Below are 24,763 nucleotides of genomic sequence, written 5' to 3'. Positions count from 1 at the left end.
TAACATATATTTAAAAAGCTGTCCAGTTTGCCTCTGTTTCACATTTTCTGCTTGTAGGGGGTAAATAAGCATATATGATTATCAAACTTCCCTCATCCCAATACAAGTAAATGGCCATAGCTAGCTGGGTTAAGGGGGCTTTAAGTTGACACTTCACTTTAAGGTCAGTTGATACAAGGATGCCCAGCCCACCCTTCAGTCTTACCGGCCCTTGACCGCCAACAGCCTCAAGCTTGTAAGAGTGGTACACCTCTAACTCAAGATTTGCCATCGTCCACATCTCTTGAAGAATAATTATGTCACAATTTTGATGAAAAAAGGTGATATCTGGGCTAGAAGCTAGGCGTTGGAACCATCCAGCCATATTCCAAGATAGTATTTTGATTTCTTTGACTAGCTCCTAGGTTCTTGGGTAGTCAGTTTAGTGTTTCCATCTCATCTAAGGGGTCTCATCTCGATAGGTATGATCTACCCACAGTTATCCATTATCTGATCACATCTAGTAGATTTAGCAACAAAACAAGGGGAAGAAAAACCTTAACCCTATGAAACTAGAATAAGGTACCCAAAAGGTAAGGAATCAGCATGAAACCATGGGCTAGTATTGACACAAGTGATTTTGTGAATAATAAATAGTAAATTTAATTCAGACACAAAAATAAATATAAATATAAACAACTTGTATGTAGCCCTGTTCAAGCCTCTATGTCTTTATAGTCTTAGGCAACTCTGGATGGAATAAATATAAACAAAAATACGTTGTAACTTTATACATCTTGATGACAGAGAGACTGTCAAAGGTATACTTCTATAGGAGCCTAAGACTATAAAGGCAACTCTGGATGGAATAAATATAAACAAATTTTAGACTTTACACTTTACAAACATCATTTTACTCAGTCTAAGGATTGCAATTTTCTCATACATTTATGTACTTTTACAATGGCATAGGTGTATCCAGAATTATATTATTCAGACCACTGAAGAAGGCTTCACAGCTGAAATGCATTGATATTGTTTGGATACGCTGTGATATTGTTTAGATACATTTGCCATTAACTCATGTCCAATTTGGTCTGCTTCATGTAGCGGTTTTCTAGTGGTCACATGCACGCTGGCCCCGCTCTGCGGATCAAATCTACTACGAGCGCGGTTTACTTGTGTGTTTTCCAAGACCCATCTTATCACAAAATAGAGATCACAATCGAGATAAATCTGGTTGTTTTGTCATGCATGAGCTTCCGGGTCGATATTCCATAATCAGTCCTTGCCGCCCAAAACGCATATAGCCACTCCCATCGCCCCTCCCATCAGCATTCACAGTGTGGTAGAGTCAGTCCTGCACACACTTGCTTCCCCCCATTTCCCACTCTCTGATCTCTTTCCGCTCCGTCCTGTATGAAACTCTTCCTCACCGACGGCAGCTGTCCTTACTGCGTTTACATTTCTTCCATGGCACAAGCTACTCTCCACACATGGTCACATAAAAGGAGAAAAACCAACATCAGGAAGTGAGGTATGTTGGTATACCGGCATATCATTCTAGGGGGGGGAAAGGAAGACGCCAAGCACGCACAGTCGTGTGACTGTGATGTAATGATGTCGGTAGGTAGTGACGAACACTCCCCGAATATCCCACATTATCCCATGCCCCAAACGCATGGAACATCAGGTAGTGCACATAGTGTGGGATGGGAACGGACATGCATTTACTTTTATGTTCCCAGATTAAAATAGTGTGAGAGAGAGATTAACCGGTGACATCTTGCCCATGCGTTAATGGCCATTGTTGCACTGTGGTAATTTTGTGTTTTTATGTTTATCTGGCATGTTCAGCATAGCTACATAGAGGCTTGAACAGGGCTAACATACAAGTTGTTTATATTTATATTTATTTTTGTGACTGTATTAAATTTACTATATATTATTCACAAAATCACTTGTATCAATATTATCCCAGTTTTGGCTTATTCCAGATTTGGCAGATGTACATCTTTGAGGAATGGTTAAAAGCAAACAGTTTCAGCATGATCTTACCTAATAACCAAGAACAGGTTATGAAAAACTCTCAAATAATATAATTTGTTTTTGAAATTAAATCATTGTGATTGAAAGCTTTCATTTATTCCTTGTGAAGGCACAATAAATGTGATTACTGTGAGCTTGCTAGCTCGTAAAAATGCTTTTTATTACAACTCTCAGCTCAGGGACTAGAAAGGTGTGAATTGAAGGCTAGGAGCAACTGTTTTCTGAGATAACTCTGGCTTGGGAAGATACTATAATTGTGTCCAGATTTTACATGAGTGTCTCATAAAAGTCAGGCTCCTTCTTCCCATGCTCCATTATCATAGACCACTGTGAGCAGCAAAGAGAACTCTATAACTCCTTGTGAGGTTTGGTCACGCATGTACAATGAATGTGCATAATGAGGAGCAAGATGGTGCTTGTTGGCTCTTCTTAGCCTCTATACAGAAGGTCTTCAGAAAACATTAGAGGAATACAGTATATTTCATGCAGTAATTACCCATATAAGACCTACAGGTGCACTTCTGCACACTTCTGTGTAGATTTTCATCAGTTCTGTGTAGACTTTTGTCATAACTCATGGATGTTGACTTCCGCTAGGGCAGCTGAGCGAATATCTGATAACCCGGCAGGGATCTTATCAATTTGATCAGTGGGAAGACATAACAACTAAGATTTTTGAAAGACGCTTCAGTTGCCAATCAGGAACTACTACCTATAAAGGGGAGGGAGGAGTGGAAACCCACCCCACCCTGAAGAGTAGTCTTTCTAACTAAACAAGCCTTCCTGCCACGTCCTTCCCGGAAACAATCTATCATCGCGAGGGAGTCAGAGAACTTGGAATCGGAAGTGTGGTATCAGTGTGTAACTGGCAAATATTTCCCAAGTTCCTGACCACAAAGAAGACGGAAGGTCCATGACTCTGATTCCTGCAGCACCTCCTTGTTATTTACTACACTGGAATTTGCCTGGATCTTATTAGCTGAGTTTCAATAGAAATTTTCAGAAGTAGTAACCATGGAACATCTGATTACAAAGATGGAACAACTCTCTGCTTTGATGAGCACTTCATTTCAATTCATTGATCAAAAACTGGACATTATCTCAAATGAACTTAAAGACATAAAAACCCAAATTATCACAATGAGATCAGAGGAGATACTAGAGGGCCCTCTAGCTGACAAGAGAGATGAAGAACAGAAGAACCCTGCAAAGGAAACGAGGGATTACAATAAACAATCTGCAATAGCTCATTTGACAACAATGGATTTGAACGTGAGTGATTTTGACTTCTGTCCCCTTAATCTGCTTGATGAACTTTTCAACACCTGCTTGGAGGACTTAATGAGTAGAAAAACTGGGGCTGTCAAGATCTTTTTCTTTGAATTTGGGATGGAAGATAACTCCTCCCTTAGTCTTACCTGAAACTGCATTTCCAGTTCTTTATACTCACTAGAATCTTTTTTGCAGCTCGCTTTGTTGGTCAGCATAATTATCTATTCTAAGATCCCCTTTATCATAGTTGTTGAAGAACACATGTGCAGAAAAAAAATAGCTTCTCAATCTGAAAAGTACCAATATAAGCAATGGTGCTATAATAATGATATATTATGACCCTACAAATCAATCATCACATAATCTTAATATTTTACTGGTGGCTCAGTGTGGCTGTCGGTATATGTACTTTTCATGGGACCACTCTAGGCAGCTGAATTTGTATGTTCATGCTCTTTTTTTCTGATATCATTTTGGGGCTCTAGGTTTGCATGGGTCTCTAACCCTTCTGATTTTTTATGTGATACTGAATGTGGATTTTATGGAGATTGCTCAGGAGCTGATTGCTCCTGTATCTCATCCATCATCTGACAACTCTGGGACCTCTGAGATCTCCTTATTCACCATTGGATGAATGAATGTATAATCTCTTTAGTCTTTAATCTGTTGGAGGGCTGTATCATGTTGGGGGGTAGCCATGTCCAAGCTATACATGTCATCTTAGAGGCTCACATAAATTGGTAGGTGAAGGAGAAATTTAGTTAGGTAGCTGACAAATCCTAGGAATTGCTGCACTGGTTTGGTATTGGTTGGTTTGGGCATTTGCTGTATAACCCTCAGCTTTTCAGGATCTTGTTGCAAGCCTTGAGATGTTAAGAAGTGACCCATGCATAGTATTGCTGTCTGTTGTAGCCTCATTGCTTTTGTTGAGTTTCAGAATGACTTGTCTGGCCTCATTCCAGCAAAAATTAGATTATGACCATGTAGATTATGGTCTACAATAGTTGCCTCTGTGATATCACCACACCATACACTAAAACGTTATCTGCAATTACACTTATTCCTTTGAGACCTGTCAGCACATCTTGTTGGTGGTGTTGATACTCCTTGGCTGCTGGTTTTATTCTAAATGGCATACACATTTGTAGTTGCCTTCTGGAGTCCAACAGATAGTAAGGTTGCTGCTTGCTTTATCTAGTAAAACCTGCCAGTATCCAGGCCCGGCATCTAGCTTTGATAATATTTTTGCCTTGGCAAGGTCAGGTAAAATGTCTTCTATTGTGGGCATTTGGCAGCAAGCTTGTAGTACTGCCTTGAGCTTGCAGTAGGGTCTGCGCAGATGTGAAGTTTGCTAGGGTTCTTTATGTTTTTTGTGCCAATGACTCATCTGTCTCTGATTCTTTCCAAGTGCCATATACACATTAATCTGTTTTTCTATGCAGCATGGCATTATTCTGGTCTATGGTTTCGGTAGGTTCGTGTTCACATTTATTAAAGGGATACCTTTCATATATAGCATTTCTATAGCGCTTCTAGTGATTTGGAGGGATTTTCCCTGTCTGCTGCTGGTATATCTAGATCATGGGTTCGCAACAAGGGGGGAATTCCCCCCCCCCGGGAAAATTTTAGTGTTCCGGGGGGTGGGAGGATTGGGACCACTATTCAGCAAATTGTGATGCCCTGTAGATTATGTACAATCTGTAAAATTGTAGTTTGCTTTTTTGAGTTAGACTATCGTGGGAAGGGGGGAATTATATTCTGAACAATGGTGAAAGGGGGGAATGGAGCAAAAAAGGTTGAGAACCCCCTGATCTTGATGCTGCAGGAGTAATTCACAGTGGGTAGCCATGTTAGTCTGTCTGCAGTAGTAGAAAAGAGCAGATGAAGAAGTGAGCTATGGCTCACGAAAGCTCATACCCTGCCAGAAAATATTTTTGTTAGTCTTTAAGGTGCTACTGGACTCTTGCTCTTTTCTACTACTGCAGGAGTAAGTAACAGTACCTTCCCATTAGTCAATAAAGTTGTAAATTGGACTTTTTTTGTCCTTGATGTCTAATCCTGTGGCAATTTCACCATTCTCACACTGTGTTCAAAAAACATCCAGTTGATGAAAATATCATATCATCTCCATAGGCCCAGGAATTATTTATTTTATTTATTTAAAACGTTTCTATGCCTCTTTTCCACCCAAATAGGGTCCCCAAGGCAGCAAACATCAAAACATTAAATATTTAAACAATTCAATAAAAAACATATAGACATACAAATACAACACAACCAGGGAGGAGGGCTAATAAAAGCTTCTTAGGCATTAGGAATTCCTTAAGTATGGGCTTCCGGTGGTGCCGTTGGAGAGAGCACTCCATTTCCCCAGGTTGTCCTGGGAGAAATCCAAGTCTGCGTTATTTTTGGGGTACATAGATACCCCAATCCGACCCTTGCAAGTGGGTTGGAAAGCAGGAACTCCCTGCAGCCCGCAAACGCGGTTTGACCTCCTAGGTACTCTGAGGGGGCTTTTATAAGCCCCTCGGAGTCCTAGACGCCGGTCCTGCGAGGGCACTAGGGAAGGACATCGCCAAAACGCAACTTTGGCAGCAAGCTCTACCCTCCACCGCCTTAATACCAACATAAGGACTACATAAAGAAAAGAACCTCACCTCTTGACACCCAAGTGAGTACAAAAGAACTCTTCGTCTACTTACTAGAAATTTGAACAGACGGGAGGCTGATAAGAATATTTCTGGGACCCCCACCCCTCCATAATCCGAACTGAAAAAGTTTGATCTGAGTTAGTCATCGGGATTAGCGACAGGAGCCTTATCGGATCGATCAGCCTAAACCATAACAAAGAGTCGGAAGGATACCTTTTAGACTGACAAGAATTATCACCAATGAGAGGTCCGAAGGAAGGGGAGGGTGATTTCTCTTCCTGATTTTCCGGCGAATTCCTGCCACGTTTGCAGTAAGGGAGTGCCTGGAACGGAAGACTCTCTATAACACCCTCTCTATCATTGGAACTAAAACAACAGGAAGTAGCCGCGGGACTGAATATCCGTCGCACTCGAGTTACTTTCAAATCATTCCTGAAGGAATAACCATCGAGAAGAGGCGATAGAAGGTCTGCAGCACTAGTAACTTCCTGTTTACTTCCTGATTAATCCGATCTAGACCGACCGAAAAAACTCACTGGTATTTTAAAACTTTAAAATGCAATTTTAAAGCCAATTTCGACTCTTTTCAACCCGAAAAAATTACTAGGCTGATCTTTGAACTATCATCTTTTAACCAGCACCTTAAAGGCCCTGTCGGTGGACATGTATTTTACCAGCTTTTTTTGAATGTAAATGTCTCGACCCCGCTCTGGCTCACTACATAGCCCTGCCTATACTAAACTAAGGGACTCTTTACAAACCTCGACCATGGAAAAAAAGTTACAGGATATGCTAACTAAACAAACTGAGGCAACAAATAAACAGTTTGAACAGATGTCTACACAGATGGCACAGTTGACTTCTATGATGACAAATCTTGGTCAAGCATCCCAAGCTATTAATCAGAAGTTAGATGTGGTCACTGGAGACTTGAAAGAAGTAAAAACTCAAATGATTGTTATGAAGACAGATATGCAAGCGATGGATGTATCAATTAAGAAAGTGATGGATGAGCACAAGGACACAAAGAAAAAATTAACAAGCCAAGAAAAACAGATTGAAACAATACAAGCGGATCAGATGGCGGCAAAAAATCAAATGGCAATGATGGAGATGAGAGTGAAAGAGACCAACCTTCGTATACGCAATTTTCCAGATATGATGGGAGATAATAAAGAATCTGCAATACCAAATTTGACCTACTTATTTCAGATAGATGAACAAGAATTAAAACAAGCCATTAATAGAATATACAGGATACCACTACCTGCTAGAATGAGAAGATCTAAGCCAAGAGATTTGATGATAGTGTTCTATGACACCAGAGTTAAAGACAAGATTATGAAGATTCATTATGAAAATCCAGTGTCAGCAGGAGACTCCTCTCTTATACTACTGAAGGATATTCCAAGGCATCTACTTTCACAGAGGAATAACTACAAAGACTTTGTGTCTATACTGAAAGCTAATGGCATCAAATATCGTTGGATTATGCCACAAGGTTTGGCTTTCACCTATAAGGAAGTGAAAACGACAATTCTATCCCAAGCAGATGTGGGGAAATTTTTGAGAAAATATAAAATGGACCTTAAAGAATTACCTGGAGAGAAGGAGGAAGAAGAAGAGGAAGAAGAAGAGGTACAGGGTGCAGAAGGTGGTACTAAACTATAGACTTTTTATTTTGCTAAAAAATACTACATTATGGCAAAAGCAATTTCTTGGAATGTAAATGGACTGAATGAGAAAACTAAAAGGGCCAGAATCTTCAAATATCTACAGAAATATAAATACTCCCTAATTTGCCTACAAGAAACCCATATAGCTTCAAAGCATAAAAAATACTTGGAGAAACAGGTGCTTGGACAAGCATTTATTGCTTCTGCTAAAACTAAAACAAAGGGAGTGGTAATCTATGCCCACCCCAGTCTCTGTCCAGAACTAGTATATAAAGACAATGAAGGAAGAATTGTAATTATCAGAACTAAAATATTGGGACAAAGGACAATAGTGGTTGGAATCTATGCACCCAATGAAGGGAAAAAATCCTTCTATGAAAAATTACATGACCTGATAACCCAGTACGCACAAGACCAAATTTTATTGATGGGTGACTTCAATGGAATTATTCTCCCATCTCTGGACAAAAAATCAAAAGCAAAAGATATCAATGATGGATGCTTGCCTAAAACTTTCTTTGCCATGGCTTCAGAATTAGAATTACAAGACATTTGGAGAACAATGAATACAACAGCTAAAGAATACACCTTTTATTCAGCAAGACACGATTCACACTCCAGAATCGATATGATATGGGCCAGTAAATCAATTTTCACGCAACTACGTAAAATTCATATTTTACCTAGAACTTTTTCTGATCACAATCCTGTTACCTTTGATTGGAACAATAAACAAGCATTTAGATGGCGAATGAACGATAAACTTTTAAAAGACAACAAGATACAAAAGGAATTACAGGTTTTAATGAAAGACTTTTTTGAAATTAATCTTAATGGGGAAACTTCTTTAAATACAGTTTGGGATGCATTCAAAGCTGTTCTGAGAGGTTTTATGATACAGAAACACTCGGCCTGGAAGAAGACTCAATTGCAATTTACAAACAACATACTTTGGAATTTACAAAATTTGGAGCAGAAATTGGTAATGGTAACACAGGAAGAGGAGAGAAGAGAAATTCAAATACAGATTTCTGCATCTAAACACCAATTAAATTTGGTAATAATGGAGGAAATGAATAAAAATCTGAAACTTGCTAAACAAAAGTATTTTGAATATGCAAATAAACCAGGAAAATTTTTAGCAACACAATTGAAGGACTCATTTCAAAAGAAGATTATAACAAAAATCCAAACTGCTAAAGGACCAGTTTATTCAACTTCAGAAATTCAGAAAGAATTTGTTTCATTTTACTCTAAGTTATATCAGAAAGAAAATATTCCAAAACAGAAAATAGATAAATTTCTAAACTCAATACAGATGAAAGCTTTGTCAATGACCCAGAGAGAATGTATTGAAGCTCCAGTAACAAGGGAAGAAATACAAGAAGCAATACTGAGACAAAAAACGGATAAAACACCTGGACCAGATGGAATTACTGCACTATTTTATAGAACATTTAGTGATAATTTAGTTGGATTTTTTAGTTCACTTTACAATGCAATTTTGGACGAGGGAACATCCCCGGAGACTTGGTCACACGCATTTATATCACTGATACCCAAAGAAGGAAGAGATCCAGAAAAAACATCTAATTACAGACCTATATCGCTCTTAAATGTGGATTACAAAATTTTTGCTTCGGTTTTGGCATGTAGGATAAAGCAATTTATTAAGGATCTTATACATGAGGACCAAGCAGGTTTTATACCAGGAAGGCAAATAAAAGACAATGTAAGAATTTTACTAGATTCACTGGAATATTATGACCAGAATATTCAACAAACTGCGGCTTTTGTATTTTTGGATGCAGAAAAAGCCTTTGATATGGTCTCTTGGAACTTTTTGAAACGGATTTTGGATAAATTGAATTTTGGAGATCGTTTTCAGAAAGGTATATCGGCTATTTATACCTCCCAACAAGCTAAAATTTTGGTTAATGAATCAATGTCAGATAACTGCCAAATCACGAAAGGGACTAGACAGGGATGTCCCTTGTCTCCACTTTTATTTTTGTTGGTGTTGGAACCGCTATGTGTGAAACTAAGAAGTATGGAGGACATCCGCGGGCTAAGAATTAAAAAACATGAATTTAAGTTGAGAGCATTCGCGGATGACCTACTGCTAATTTTGGAAAACCCAACACAGTCAATGAATATACTTCAGGAGACTTTGGATGATTTTGGAAAAGTATCAGGCTTTAAAGTGAATCAAGAAAAAACAAAGATAATATTTAAAAATTTATCGGAAATACAACAACAGGAATTTATATCATATACTGTCTGGGAGAAAGCTAACAAAGTTAAATACCTGGGAATTTGGATCACTGCAAAGAATAAAGATCTGTTAACCAACAATTACCTCAAGTTATGGGGTAAGATTAAAACTGATATGATTATATGGTCAAACAAAAAATTGTCATTAATGGGACGTATCTCAACGATCCAAATGAATGTCTTACCGAGGATGCTCTTCTTATTCCAAAATTTACCAATAATATCACAAACAAAATATTTTGAAACTTGGAGGAAAGACATTTCAAACTTCATCTGGCAAGGAAAAAAACCAAGGACTGCTTATAAATACTTGGTGGATCTAAAAACTAGAGGAGGTTTAGCACTGCCTAACTTTCAACTCTATGCTGAAGCGGTAGCTTTAGTATGGCTAAAAGACTGGATGGATTTGTCAAATGTACGTTTGCTAGACTTGGAAGGTTATAATAACTTAAGTGGATGGCATGGTTATTTGTGGTATGATAAAATTAAGTTACAAGCAACATTCCGTAATCATATAATCAGGTCCTCTCTACTTCGTATTTGGATGAGATATAAACACATTTTGGAACCAGAAACACCGATGTGGATATCACCCCAAGAAATGCTAACTTTGCGCCCACTTAGACCAGACAAATTTATTACTTATCAAGATTTAATTAATTGGGAAGGAAAGAAATGCTCACTAAAAGACTTTCAACTGCTTAAGGATGATTTACAATGGCTTCAATATTACCAAATCAAATCAGTTTTTGTACAAGATGCAAAAAAAGGTTTCTCTAAAGAAAAATCTCCTTTTCAAAGGATTCTACTAGACAATAATACAAAGCTGATTTCTAAAATGTATAATCTCCTTTTAACAATATACTGTGAGCAGGACACGATTAAACCAACTATGATCGATTGGGCTCAAAATGTGGGACATGATATTGTTTTAAATAAATGGGAAAGATTATGGTCTAAAGATTTAAAAGGAATAAAAGCACAGTCAGTGCGAGAAAACATCTATAAAATGATGTATAGATGGTATCTAACACCCAAGAAAATTGCAAAGATTTATAAAACGATGTCCCCTACTTGTTGGAAATGTAACAAAGAAATTGGTTCCTTTTATCACATGTGGTGGACCTGTGACAAAGCCAAAGACTTCTGGGACATGATTTATAACGAACTGAGATTAATACTACAAAAGAATATATCCAAAACACCAGAAATGATGTTATTGAGTATGATTCCAGACGACTTAGCAACACAAAGAACCTTTTTGATATATGCCACAACAGCTGCGAGACTGCTTTATGCAGCGAAATGGAAAGGGCTAGAAACTCCAGAGAAAAAAGACTGGATTGTTAAAATGTTTGAAGTGGCAGAAATGGCAAAACTCACAGCTATTCTAAATGAAGAAAATGACGTTCGGTTTTTGGGGGAATGGGGGGCGTGGATGCATTATTGTGAATATGTTAAAATTGGGAAGAATGGAAGAATATTTTCTAATCTGATCCAGAGGATTATTTTTGATTTTTTTTTATATTGAATAAGCATAATTATATTTACTAACAGATTATGGTTTTTTATATATGGTATTGATATTTTATCAAGATTAGATTACCTATGACGGGAGGAACTTTTTATTAAGAGGCAGATAGAGGTGATGGGGAAGTCAAAAAATTTTCCATTTCTTTTTTTTCTTTTTTCTTTTCTCTTTTTAATTATATGATATGGAATTATAACAACTTTAGGTTAGAATTGAAATTCGATATTGTTATAGATGTTGTTTAATGCAATGGAAAATTTCTATCATAAAACCCAATAAAATTTATATATATATATATAAAAAAGGAATTCCTTAAGTATTAGGTTCACTGCCATAAATATCTTCTTTCCCCTCTGAGAGGTTGGTGCCTCTTGAAAGGTGTGCTTCTTTTTATGTATATATTTTAATAAGGGATACAAAAGAAAAAAAGGGAAGGAGGGAAAGGAGATCATCCAATATAGAAAAAGCATTTTTCCAAATATATAAGTACATAAACTGAGTCGGATTTGAAGAATTATTAAACAAACAAATGTAACAATCCAATATATTTATGTTTAACTAAATAAATGTTTATACTTATTAAGATATATATGTTGATCATTTTATCATTTTATGTATATTAAATAATTAGCATTTCTTAAAAAAATTCACTGTAGAAAACAACCAATTATCATTTTAACTAGACTTTATGTAAGTCACATATGTTTGTCTATATATTTTTTCTAGCTTTTTGTGTTACAATAATAATCAATCTGTTGACATACAAGTATAAAATGGTTCCCATTTCTCACTGAACTGTTCTATGGTTTCATTGTAAATAGGATTTGCTATAAAGGTCATTCTGGCCATGTTAGCATATTCAAGCATTTTATCTTTCCATTCTTCTACATCAGGGATTTGCGTTTGTTTCCAAGTTGATGCCAGTACTACCCTTGCAGCAGTTGTGGCATATTTAAAAACATCTTTAAGTCTCATTTTCCCAGATGGACGGGAGTGACTTTAGGGGTGGACCGGTCACTCATAGGATGGCACGGGTCGCCTTGGGAGTGGGAGAGCATTGGGAACAGATCCACTTCACCATAGCTCCCATACAGGCCCCTATTGTCTTGGGAATGAACTGGTTGCTGGGGCACAGTCCCATCATAGACTGGAAAGAATGTACGCTAACATTCTCACAAGCTCAGTGTGACCGGCATAGACGGGAGTTGGTTTTCAGACAGCAAGCGGCTGCATTGCTGGGGCAGCCGTCGGTGAAAACTCCACCGCCTCAGCTTCTTAAAGAGTATGCACAATTTGCCGATGTGTTTGATGTTCGCAAATGTGATGAGTTGCCCCCCCCCCATCGGGATACTGACTGCGCAATTGAAGTGGTGGGGGACGGCAACCTTTCAAAAGGGAAAAATTACCCTATGAGTCCTAAAGAGAAGACAGTATTACGGGAGTATTTGGATACTAATTTGGCAAGGGGGTTCATCCGTCCTTCCAAAGCGCCTTATTCCGTGCCCGCCTTTTTTGTGAAGAAAAAGACTGGTGATTTACGACTCTGTATTGATTTCCGCAGACTTAATGCGGTCACACAGTCTAATGCTTACCCCCTTCCTCTCATTCCAGACCTGCCCGCTCAATTGAAAGAAGGCCGGATTTTTACTAAGCTGGACTTGGTGGAAGCTTACCATCATATCAGGATTAGGGAAGGGACCCACAGCCACTTTGCCCTCCGCCCGGCTTCAGTGGTCTCCCGAATGCCAACAGGAGTTTGATAAGCTCAAATAGTCGAGTCAAACAGATGCGCAAGGGATGTTCTGGATCAAAGTTATTAACTTGCCAGCTCTGGCCAAGCCTAGTCGCCCCCGGGGATGCTGGCTTGATACGAGAATGATGAACCCACGGCTTCACTTCAGCTACTTGGACTGCGGACGGGGTGGTAAGTAAGATCTGATAGGGACCTCTCCAATGGGGCCGAAGAGTCTCCTTCATCCACTCCTTCACCCACACCCAATCTCCAAGCTGCACAGTATGCAAATCAGTGTGGAGTGCCACTGGAAGCCGTTCCTGGGTCCATCTGCAGAGAGAAGACAAAGAATTTCCCAGAACCACTATTTGTTCTCGTAGTGTTAGATCCCCCACTTGCTGCAAATCCCCCCTTAGGCCCTGCTTAATAGGGGGTGGTCAACCGTACATCAGTTCAAAGGGAGACAAGCCCCAGCGGCCGGGCATGCAGCAAATCCAGAAGAGCACAATAGGGAGTAAAGAGGGCCAGTGTAGCCGAGTGTCATGGCAGAATTTAGCAAGCTTGAGTCTTCAGAGTTCGATTCATCCTCTCCACTTTCCCGGAACTCTGTGGTCAATACACAGTATGCAGATTCCAGGTGATGGCCAAAGCTCGGGCTAGGTTCTGAACTATGGCAGCCACGAATTCTTTCCTGTTATCTCATCCTATTGATACAGGCATCCCATAGCGTGGAAGGAGGTGCTCCAATAATACTTTTGACACTTCCACAGCCTTCTCAGTCCGTGTAGCAAAAGCCTCTGGCCATCCAGTGAAAGTGCGGACAACTACCAGCAGATATTTCTTCCCTTGGGCGCTAGGCATTTCAGTAAAATCAGTCACCAAGTCCTGAAATGGAATCCCCCTGAAGATTGAACAAGCGGGGGCTTCCGGGGTCCTTGTCAGGCATTAAACTTGGCACAGGTCACACACTGCTGGCACACTGCCTGGGCTAGGGTAGCCAATCGAGGGATATAGAGCACAGGTTCGATAGTTGCAGCAAGGGCTGTCTTCCCTCTGTGGGTGGCATCATGAAAAGCTTGTACGACAGTTGAGGCTAGTGCCTGGGGCATCACAATATGACCATCCTGCAAGCTGAACCACTTATGACTTTGGTAAGTTCCAGGCTCTGTTTCAAACCATTTTCTCTCCACACTGGAGTAGCGGGGCTCCCATTCAGACAATGCCACGGGAAACAAGGCTCCAACTTGAGCTTCAGCCACAGGGAGAAGAGCGGCTTCCCTCGCTGCCTGATCGGCAAAATGGTTTCCCTGTGCCACAAAAGAGTTTCCCCTCTGATGGCCCCGGCAATCCCCCTGATTCACAGCTACATGCTTCAGGGCCCACACGGCATCCAGGAGGGCTAAAATTTCAGTACTATGAGCCAAAAGCTTTCCTCCCGCAGTAAGCAATGCCTTTTCCTTGTACAGGGCTCCGTGTGCATGTAGTGTAGATGTTAACGGTGAGGTCCGCCACCAAAATAAGAGCCCGGGTGAGAGCAATCAGTTCAGCTTTCTGCGCCGACGTAGCTGGAGGCAGAGCCTTTGCTTCAATCACTTGCTCACGGGTCACAACGGCATAACCAGCTCTCCTCTCTCCCAGGTGCACAAGGCTGCTCCCATCGGTAAAATAGGTGACATCCGCCCTGTCCCAGGGCTCATCTCGGAGGTCCAGGTGGCTTGAAAAGACCTTATCCATAATTTCCAGGCAAACGTGCTCTTGACTCCCATTGGCCACGGGAAGCAGAGTAGCAGGGTTTAGAGTCTTACAGGTTTCCAGGGAAAAACGTGGATTTTCACACAGCAATCCTTGGTAGGGGGTCATTCTTTGATTTGTGAACCAGTAATTTCCTTTAGCATCCATTAAGGCAGTAACAGCATGTGGAACTCGCACAATGAGACTCTGTCCAAATGTCAGTTTGTCAGCTTCCTGCACCAGAAGCGCGGTTGCAGCAATTGCGTGCAGACAATGAGGCCATCCTTTTGCTCCTGGGTCAATCTGCTTTGAGAGGTAAGCCACCAGCCACTGCCAGGAGCCTAGTTGTTGGACCAAAACCCCTTGAGCTACCCCTTTCTTCTCATCCACATATAGAGTAAATGGCTTGGTTACATTGGGAAGTCCCAGGGCTGGTGCCTCCATCAAAGCTTTTTTAATCTGTCGGAAACTCTTGTCCCGTTCCGCTGTCCACTCAAAGGAGGCACTCTCTTCACCCCGGGTCGCTTCATAGAGTGGTTGCGCCAGAAGGGCAAAGTTTGCTACCAGAAAGAACTCAAAGGCACCCTGCTCCCAGCAACCCGATCCGGGTGGGCCAGAGGGGTCCAACACCCCTTCTTCCCCCCTTGGATCCGAGTCACAGCACCAAGGAATGTAGCGGAAACCGGGGTTTGGGTGGGGGGAGAGACCCAAGACCGTTGTCAAGAAAAAGTTTTATTTGCAGCTGCGGCTCAGTTACTCTAGCAAGCAAAACACTGAGCCCCGATTCTACTGGGGAACAGATATTTATCCAAAATCCACACTCTGACGAAGCACATCAACATTCTGTGCTTATCTGGTTTTACATAGACTGGAGTCTGAGAGCTTCAGCGGTTCTAATCAGTTCCGTTATCATTCACCATGACTTTCCATGACATTTCCCCCACTACCTTAGCACACACATAGAGTTATCCTGCCCAGCAACAAGCTATTCCCTTACTGTTTTATTACATTTCAATACATTTACAGAAAATAAAAGAGGTTTTCACAAACTATTAAATCAGAATGCTTAAGTGGATCCTCCACATTCAGAGGAAATCTATCTTGCTGTCTCAATGGTCTTCAGTCTTAGTTATTGCCAACTCGAATTCAGTTAATTCTCAGAATGCTCCAGATTGCAGACAATCTTTTTTTAAATTGGATCTCAGTTGAAGATATGACAGCCAGTTTAATTTTTGGAGGTTATCTTGGAGTGTTAATAAACTTTTAATCTCTCCTGTAGAATCCACCATGTCCCGATATGTTATCAGCGATGTATTTTTTAAGTTGATATCATCATGGTATGCTTCGATCGGAGACATTATAGATGGCGGTGAAGGACTGATCCTCCTTTTATATCTTTTCCAGATTTTTAAAATAGCTGGTTTGACATCACAATCTTTGGGAGTTTTATCTGGTTGTGGTGCTAGTAAAGGGTTCCATAAAACTTTATGAAAACCTTGCATAAGATCTGCTTTTTCCAGGGTGATATTTCTGTTGTTGGAATATTTGATCCAGTCTGTAATCCAGGTTAGGCAGGCAGCGTGGTAGTATAATTTAAAGTTCGGCAATGCTAGTCCTCCTCTTTTCTTTTCATCTTGTAATACTTTAAATCTGATTCTTGACTTCTTGAAATTCCATACAAATCAATTTATTCTTTTCTGCCAATTATCAATTGTCAGATAGGTGTATTGGCAAAAACTGAAATAAAAAATTCAATCTTGGAAGTACATTCACCTTTATTGTAGATATTCTTCCTAACCAGGAAATGTTCATCTTTGACCAGAGGCTTAGATCTTTTTCTATTTCACCCCAGATTTTTACACAGTTCATTCTAAAAAGTGTCTTATTTTGTGAAGATATGTTAATACCTAAAAATTTAAGCGAGTCTTTCGTTATTTGGCATCCGGTGATTTCATTGATGAGCTTGTCTTCATTATTTGTGGTATTAAATGTCATTATCTTCATTTTTGCCTTATTCAATCTATAACCCGAATACGTTGCAAATTCCCTGATGTGTTGTTGTACAAATGGAAGAGTTTCAGTTGGGTTTCTCATTAATATAAGTAACCAAGCCTCTTTTTTTAACTACAAGAGATGCGAAGTAGGGAGTCCCAAGATATTTAACTTGAAGAATCTTTTCATGGTCTTTTTTGATGTGGGTTTCTTGTAAACAGACAATATCATTTCCTTGTTTTTTTAGATTGTGGAAGACTTTTTTTCTTTTATTGGGCAAATTAAGACCATTTATATTCAAAGATAGAAGATTTAAGTGGTCTATATTGAATCAAGGAGCAAATTTACAGTGCCGAGGCTTGTCCTAACTTGTCCTCTTCTACATATTGTCAAAGGCTTTCACAGTCAGAGTTTATTGGTTCTTGTAGATTATCCGGGCTGTGTAACCATGGACTTGGTATTTTCTTTCCTGACGTTTCGTCCGCAGCTGTGGCAGGCATCTTCAGAGGAGTAACACTGAAGGACAGTGTTACTCTTCTGTTTCTTTCTTGTTTTTCTGTAATTCTTGTTTCTTAAGTGGAGGTTTCTTATCTTTCTGTTTTGAATGAGAGCTACTTGACTCTGTACCAGGGTCGTCGTCTTTGTCTTTGGAAGGAAATTCTGTTGATGTTTTAAGTTCCTTGAGTAGTTTTTCAGCTTGGTATTGATTATGGACTATCCTCTTTCCTTGTGGCAATGAGATTTCTAATGAGTATGGGATAAGCCACCAAACCCTAATTTGTCTTTTTATCAGTTCTTGTTTTAGATCGTTGTACTCTTTTCTTTTGGCCAAAACACTGCTGGGAAGATCTGATAAAATCTGTACTGGGTTTCCTTCCCAAACTAGTGGAACGTCTCTTTGTGTTCTGAGCAGCAGATCTCTAGTTCTTTTGTGAACAAATCTCACCAGTATGTCCCTTGGTTTGTGATATTTGCTACCATAAGCCAAGTTTATTCTATAGCAGTACTTCAGTTGAGTGTCGTCCTCATCAAATTCATAATGGTCATGGAGAAATGCTCTAATGTCTGACTCCAAGCTAGTTTTTCCAAATTGTTCAGAAATCCCGCGGAGTTTAACGTTCTTATCCCTAAATTTCACTTCGTGAGCGTCTGATTTAACAGATAGGTCTTGAATTGTTTTAGATTGTTCTCATAGTTCTGAAGTGTGTTGGGTCACAGTTGTCTCTGTTGTTTCTTGTTTCTGTTTGAGTTTGATTATTTCTTGGGAATTAAATCAATTTTTTCTTTGAACTTGGCAATGCTTTGAAGAACTTTTTGTTCAGAATCTTGAATTGTTTTCCGTAGAGAAGTTTTCAAGTCTAGTATCATCTCTTGAGTATGCAAAAACAGTCTTGATTTTTTTTGCCATGACCGGAGTTTCTGGAGATGGTGTATCTGGTTTGGGTTTAAATTTCCCGATGTCTATCTCTTGTTCTTTTTCAGAGTCTTCAAAGTCTTCTAGGGTTATTTTTTTGCGCTGTTTACCTTTTATTTTCTGAGATTGTTGGTGTGCAAAACTTGTAAATCTTTTCCTCATGCTAATTAAAACCTTAAGAAAACGATGGTTAAGTTGTCAAATATTAAAAGATTATTTTTCACACCCTGTCTTTGAGCACACTATAAAATATTCAAAATTATTAGTAAGCAGAACAAATTAAAACTGTTCTCAGACAAAGAATACAATATCAGTTGTTTTGATGTACCTCAACAGCAGAAATTAATTGCAATCACCAGTTGTTATTTCATTTACAATGTTAAAACCAGTTAATAACCGTCATAAGCAATTTAGAAAGTAAATGTTGGGGTTTAAAGTTCATTAAAAGGTACTTGGCTGATTATAAGTAAAAAAGGAGAAGAAGAGCAGAACAAAAAAACCAGGCAAAAATGATATTAATGTTTCTCTTCAGTTAATTTCTCGTTGCTGTTATGTCAGTTGGGCACATCAATTTCAATATAGTGATGTGAAAGTTATAAAAGGGTGGAAAGTAGGGAAAAGAAGGAGAAACCAAGGAAGAGAGAGGGGGAAAAAGCCAAAAAGCCTTTGGGAAACAGCAGGGCGTCCTTTCAAGATTTTCTCCTCTGGGCAAAAACGAAAGTATCTAGGCTGCTGCCGGCCTGTCTTGATCACGGTGCCATTCAAAGGCAAATGTCTTTTATCCCGTTGTTGAAAAGAAAAGCGGCGCGGAGCTAATCCAAATTAGGAGCAGAAGTCGTTGAGAGGGGGTAGGTGAGAAGCGAAGGACTCATTAGCAGGTCAGGAAAAGTGATGTAAGCCGGGCGCCTCTGATGTCTAGCACTGCCGCTTCGAAATCAGCCATAACCACCACCCTTGAGCAACCAAACTCCTACAGCCCCCTCTGCTCTTATCGGTCCGCCCATTCCCAGACAGGCCAACAGACCAGGGAGGCTGCACAGAGGCCGTGGATAGTGGCTGCGTCACCGAGCTCTCTGCTGGAATAGGGCACCGGGCACTCCAGTCAGCAACAGACTCAGAGCTGCGCCATCATGGACGATCCCCCCCTCCTTTCTCGGTCTCACTTGCTCTGCAATCTTTGCTCTTACGCAGCCCCTTAGCAGCCAAAGTGGTTTTATTGTGCTTGTTTGGTAAGTTGTATTAGTTCCGTCTTTGAAAAATGCTTTTATCGGGAGTTTTAAAATGTTTTCTTCAAAAGGAAGTGGGGGGGGAAAGGAAAGTTTAGATGAAGGGCCGCCATGATCTCGGCCAACTAACCCCCAATTGCTTCCGTCGTCACCAGATGCCAGGATGGGCATTTTGCTGGCAGTTGGACCAGCAATATATAGATACGGGGGGGGGCTTTATGGAGCAGATTCCGGCGGAGGATCCAGCCTGCCTGACGCAGCTTCTGTCGCGGGATCCCGATCACTTTCGTGGAAACCCCTCACCCCAGGCCTGGGGGGAGTGGGCGAAAGGTGTGCTTCTTGAGCTCCCCCCCCAGAACAGTACTTGCACTTCTGACACCATGCTTTAATGGGTCATTCAGTAGGGTTGCCACTTATCTGGTTATGGTAGGGGACCTCCAGCAAAACTCCCTGCCCTCACTCAATAGAGTGGTAGTGGTGGGAATGGTGAGGAAAATTATTTAGGCAACTGGATGTCACTTCCTGTTTCGAAATAGGAAGTGACATCATAATACTCTAGGAATTTCAAAATATCTCTGGTAAAACCATAGAGATTTTGAAATTATTAGAATGTAATGACATCACTTCCTGTTGCAAAACAGGAAGTTACATTATAGAAGTCTCCACCCTTCCTCCCAATTCATCCTGGAGATTGCCAGTGAAGGGCTGGCAACCCTAATAATTCAAAGACAGCAGTGGCCTATTTTAATTAATTCAGGCTTTATTACAAGCAACTGTGGAATAAACTGGTAACTGTCACTCCTCCCTTAGTCCTCTGACCTGAACTTGCATTTTCAATTCCTTATAATTAGTAGATCTGTTCTAAAACTCTTAGCGCAATTCATTAACTGTTTCTCATAGTTTCTGTGATGGAATCTTCATATAGCCAATCAAGGCAGAGGTGCAGTGGGAGCCTTGACGAGAGCCTTTCAGATCTACTCACCATCTTAGGCTGGCCCAGTGCCTTCTTAGAATGGCCCATAAGAGCATAACTGTTTTCTGTGGTTGCACCAAGCCTGGTGGGTCGTTTTGGCGGGCAGTTGCCTGTTAATCCACCCAGCTGCTCCGGAGCTGTGGCCATCTGCGCGCACGACTGCCGCACGCAATGACGCCATTTCTGGGTTTACCCCCAGAAGCGCCACATTGCTGGGGCTGCTTTAGCACTCAAACCCACAACATTTGGGGGTTTGAGCGCTAAATTGGCCATGGTGATGTGGCACTTCCGGAAGTAAACCTGGAAGTGACTTCATTGTGTTCACATGGCTGCCCCCGCCCCCTAAAACTTCCTGAGATAGTGGACCTGGCAACCCAATCCATCCAGCCCCTTGACAGCGCTTATCTGGCCCACAAGCCAGCTGAGGCAGCCTCACCCCCACTCTAGATCTGGGCTGATGAGCCTGCTGCAGTCTAGCCAGCCGAGGCAGCCACCCCCCCCCCGCCACTCCTGATCTGGGCTTGCAAAGCATAGCCTGGTGAGGCATGGCTTATCAAGTGACATTTATGTCATATCCAGCCTTCATAACAAATTAGTTCGATACCCCTGCTTTAGAACAGTCTTCAAGAGCCCGTGCACAGAACACCCTCTCTGACTAGATTCCATAGGCTAAGCAGGAATGCCTATTGGCCACTTTTCCATTGGACAACTGGTTCCCACCCCTACTAGCTGGCTGCCAGATGATGTTTTTCATATAATTAGGGTGAAGTGAAGCCAATATGTAACTGTTCGTATCTTTGCTTTTTAAGGCAAAGGAATCTGCTATGCTGCACTTTAAAGACCTCTGCAGCACTAGGTTTGCAGTCTGTTTTAACTTTTCTCTTCAGCCCAGACTTTTCTGTGCCTCAAAAGCATTTTCTTCAAGCATTTCAGCTTTCTGTGTCTGTCTTTTCTGTTACACCTTCCCTTCTTAGATCTTCTCAGAGAATGAGCAATGCGTGCCTTCCATAAATTAGTGTTTCTGTTGCCTCTTGGTTCTGCCCTTTTACCCCTTCACTCTGCTCTTTGACCCTCTCAGCTCTGTTACTGAATGCATGGGTCCTGAGCCTAGACTCCACTGAGCTCCACTCCTTGACTATCTGGTCCTGCACCTGGGTAGGTGGGCCCTGGGACAAGTTTCTTGGTAACTCTGTATGAAAGGCCACATTATTTCCCTAGGCATTTGCTCAAGCCTCCTTTAGCCTTTGCAAGTTGCTGCCCTTCTTTACTGAAGTATAGTTTAGACTAGAGGCTTGAATGTCCAGGCATGTATTTTCCCACTATCATGGATACTGACTGTCTTGTGTTATTTGTTGGGGTGGATCCTACTCCTATCTTACCACTGCACTGAGCAAATCTTATTTATTTAAATGTTTATATCCCACCTTCCCTTTTGGCTCAAGTTCAAAGCTTTCCTCCAGTCTAAGGAAACTTCTTCCAAATTAAGTGGTTGTTCCATTGGAAGAAGAGCCACTTAAGTATGAGGAAGTCTCCTTAGGCTGGAGGAAGAGTATTTTGAGGTTGGTTTGATCCATCCTGTTTTTAATAGTTATTAACTATTGTTACTGTATTTGATATGATCTTTGTTAGCTGACTTAAGTAAAGGAGATGGGATATACATTTTTTTCCTGTTTGATTGTCATACCAGGGACTCTGGCTCACAAGTGGTAGCCAGGATCACAAGGGTGTGAGCCAAGCAATTGGACTAACCTTCCAGATTCAGAATTTGAAGACTGGGAATTATTTTAGTGTGTGTTATTAGTAGCAGAATATATCAGGTGCAGATGACACCAACTCTGGAGGAAGAGACAACATCTTGTCTCTTGTTATACCTCAGACCAGTTATTTCCCCAGCATTCAGAAGCTAAAATAATAAATGAAGTAATTAAATGTTTCTATGGTCACTGATTTGCTTAAAAAGCTATGGTGTCCTCTCAGACTCCAATGGGGACTAAAGCAATGTGAGCGGTAAATGAAATGATGCCCCAAGAAGCAGACTAATTGCATGTGCTCCTGCTCTTTTATTTAACTCTGAAATGAGCATACAAATCTTGACTTTCAAGGACAACCTTTTAATTTGCAGCCCTCTCTGAAATATTTGTTCACAAGAGATGAATAGATTTTACTTATTTATATTCATAGTTCTGCTCATGCATTATTTTTACTCTGGATATTGTTTTCTCTTGATGCTTTCATGCTGTAGAAAAAAGGGACAGCAAGAACTAATATCACTGTGATTGTCAAACTTTTGTGTATTACATAGGATGGGAATATTTCATGAAGTAAAACGGCTGCCTTGTGTGTCCAATATGACAGAGCAATTAGAATGATATAAAAAACCAGGAGGGACATGGAATCAGCGTATCCTGCAGCGTATTTCATTTTGAAGTCCATGCCCAATATAGGTGTCAGCTCTGGGCTCACCAGTCAAACCGCACAAACCGACTTCTAGGCAGGTTCTCCACAGAAAGTTGATTTATTGGAAAATATACAGCAAGTTACAGAAACCGACTTGGAAATAGCAAGGATACTAATGGGGCAAACTCTAAGGGTACGAGGGATATAAAGATGAAAGTGAACTTTTTGGAGTAGTGGTTGCTACGGCAACCCCTGATAGCACTTGTTCCCAAGCAAGAGCAAGACAAAGCAAAACCAGAGTGGAATAACAGTTCGATTTTGAACACCACCTGGCTTAACCGCTGAGTACCAGGCCGGGACCTGACAATAGGTAGGAATTAATCCCATTATATTCAGATTATAGATTAAACAAATAGGAATCCTGTGGCCCCTTAAAGTCTAATAAACCTATTGTAGCATAAACTTTCAAGGCTAGGGCTAGAGCCAACTTCATCTGATGCATGATTTAATTCCTCAGTGAGTCAGCCAATATAGGCAAAAAATTATAAACAGTGTGGCTAGAAGAGCATGAAATGCAAGAAGTACAGCCAACAGAAATGAAAACCAACCCTGCATTTCTCAAGCCATTTTCCTGCTTTGACTCAGCCTTTCTATTTACCAAAGTGCAGCCATTTTAGAATCCTTTATGCGCCTCTGTCTTTCTAAGAAGCACAAGCCTGCCTGGTCTCTCTCAGAGACAAGTGTATCTGTCAGAAACAAATGTTAAAAGACAACAAGCTTTTTGTTAAAAGGCAACAAAGGCCCCATGAGAACATACAGTTTCTAAGGTCCAGATAAAACCCTGAGGAGGGTCTGCTCTGTCTTATTGCAATAGGGACACTTGAAACATGGACAGAACACATAGTTATGCATGTTCATGGTGATGTGTTATGGCATCATAGGCAGTTGTTTTGAACATGGTATAAGCAGAGACCCCAAATTCAGCAAATGATCAACCTCTCTCTATCTGGAGGAGATCCCGTCGGCCAGGCCATCTGAACCGTGGTCCCATAGTATGCTGTCCAGTACACCTACTCCCTATGCATGTGAGAGTCTGTTGTTTGTTCTCTTGTCTCTGGGAGTCTAAGGGTGAAAACGCATGGTGCTTTAGCCTCCTTTACCTTGTTTCAGCCAGGATTCAGCCAGGATTGAACGCATGCCGATAATGCATGGCTAGAATGTCTTTGGGTTGTTCTTCCCTCGTCTCACTCTTTTTTATCCCGAGTTCCAAAAATTGAATGCATGGCGACCTCCCTCCCACAGCATTCCCACAACTGGTCAAGGTAGAAAGCATGGTGCATTTTGCCCTGCCTGTAATGTGGGATACTTGGGGAGTGGTCAGGGGATTCCCCATCATTTTTGTCACAGCTTTGTGATTGGTTGAGGCTCATCGGAGGTTGACCCAAATGCCAGGAGATTTCCTGGTTGCTATTTTTTGTACTTTTAAAATTATTTATTTTTTTGGCTTACCAGTATGCTATTGCAGCAGCAAAAAAAATTAAAATAAATTCACGTATCTCCCGCCGCCAACTTGAATCCACCCCCTAGATTGTTTGAAAAGGCAGAGGAAATGGTGCCCGTCAAGGAAAAGCAACATTCAACACTGCACAAATAACACATCTCATGTCCCTGAAGCTTGCTGCCCATCATCTGCTCATTTGCACACCAAACCACAGATCCACACAGGCACACATTTGCAATTTGTAAAATGTGAACATAATGGTGTAACTTAATAGGTACACAAAACATGTGTGTAGGGAGAATATTGGATGAGTTTTGTGAGACTATTAGGTGCCCCAGCTTGTGGGAACAGCAGGGGTGAGTATA

General features: G+C 40.7%; 1 protein-coding gene across 1 annotated transcript in view; it reads right to left on the bottom strand.

Annotated features, from left to right (window-relative positions):
* Positions 1-14,102: 14,102 nt before the first annotated feature.
* Positions 14,103-24,763, bottom strand: part of LOC130488193 (uncharacterized) — a 46,106-nt gene continuing 35,445 nt past the window's right edge. Inside the window, 2 exon segments of the mRNA XM_056861803.1 lie at positions 14,103-14,646; positions 14,648-15,538. Coding sequence (XP_056717781.1) covers positions 14,103-14,646; positions 14,648-15,538 — 1,435 coding nt within the window.

This window comes from Euleptes europaea, chromosome 16, assembly GCF_029931775.1.
Source record: "Euleptes europaea isolate rEulEur1 chromosome 16, rEulEur1.hap1, whole genome shotgun sequence".
In the NCBI taxonomy this organism is placed as follows: Eukaryota; Metazoa; Chordata; class Lepidosauria; order Squamata; family Sphaerodactylidae; genus Euleptes; species Euleptes europaea.
Note: the sequence above shows the minus strand (reverse complement) of the source record. Positions and strands in the feature narration are given on the sequence as shown.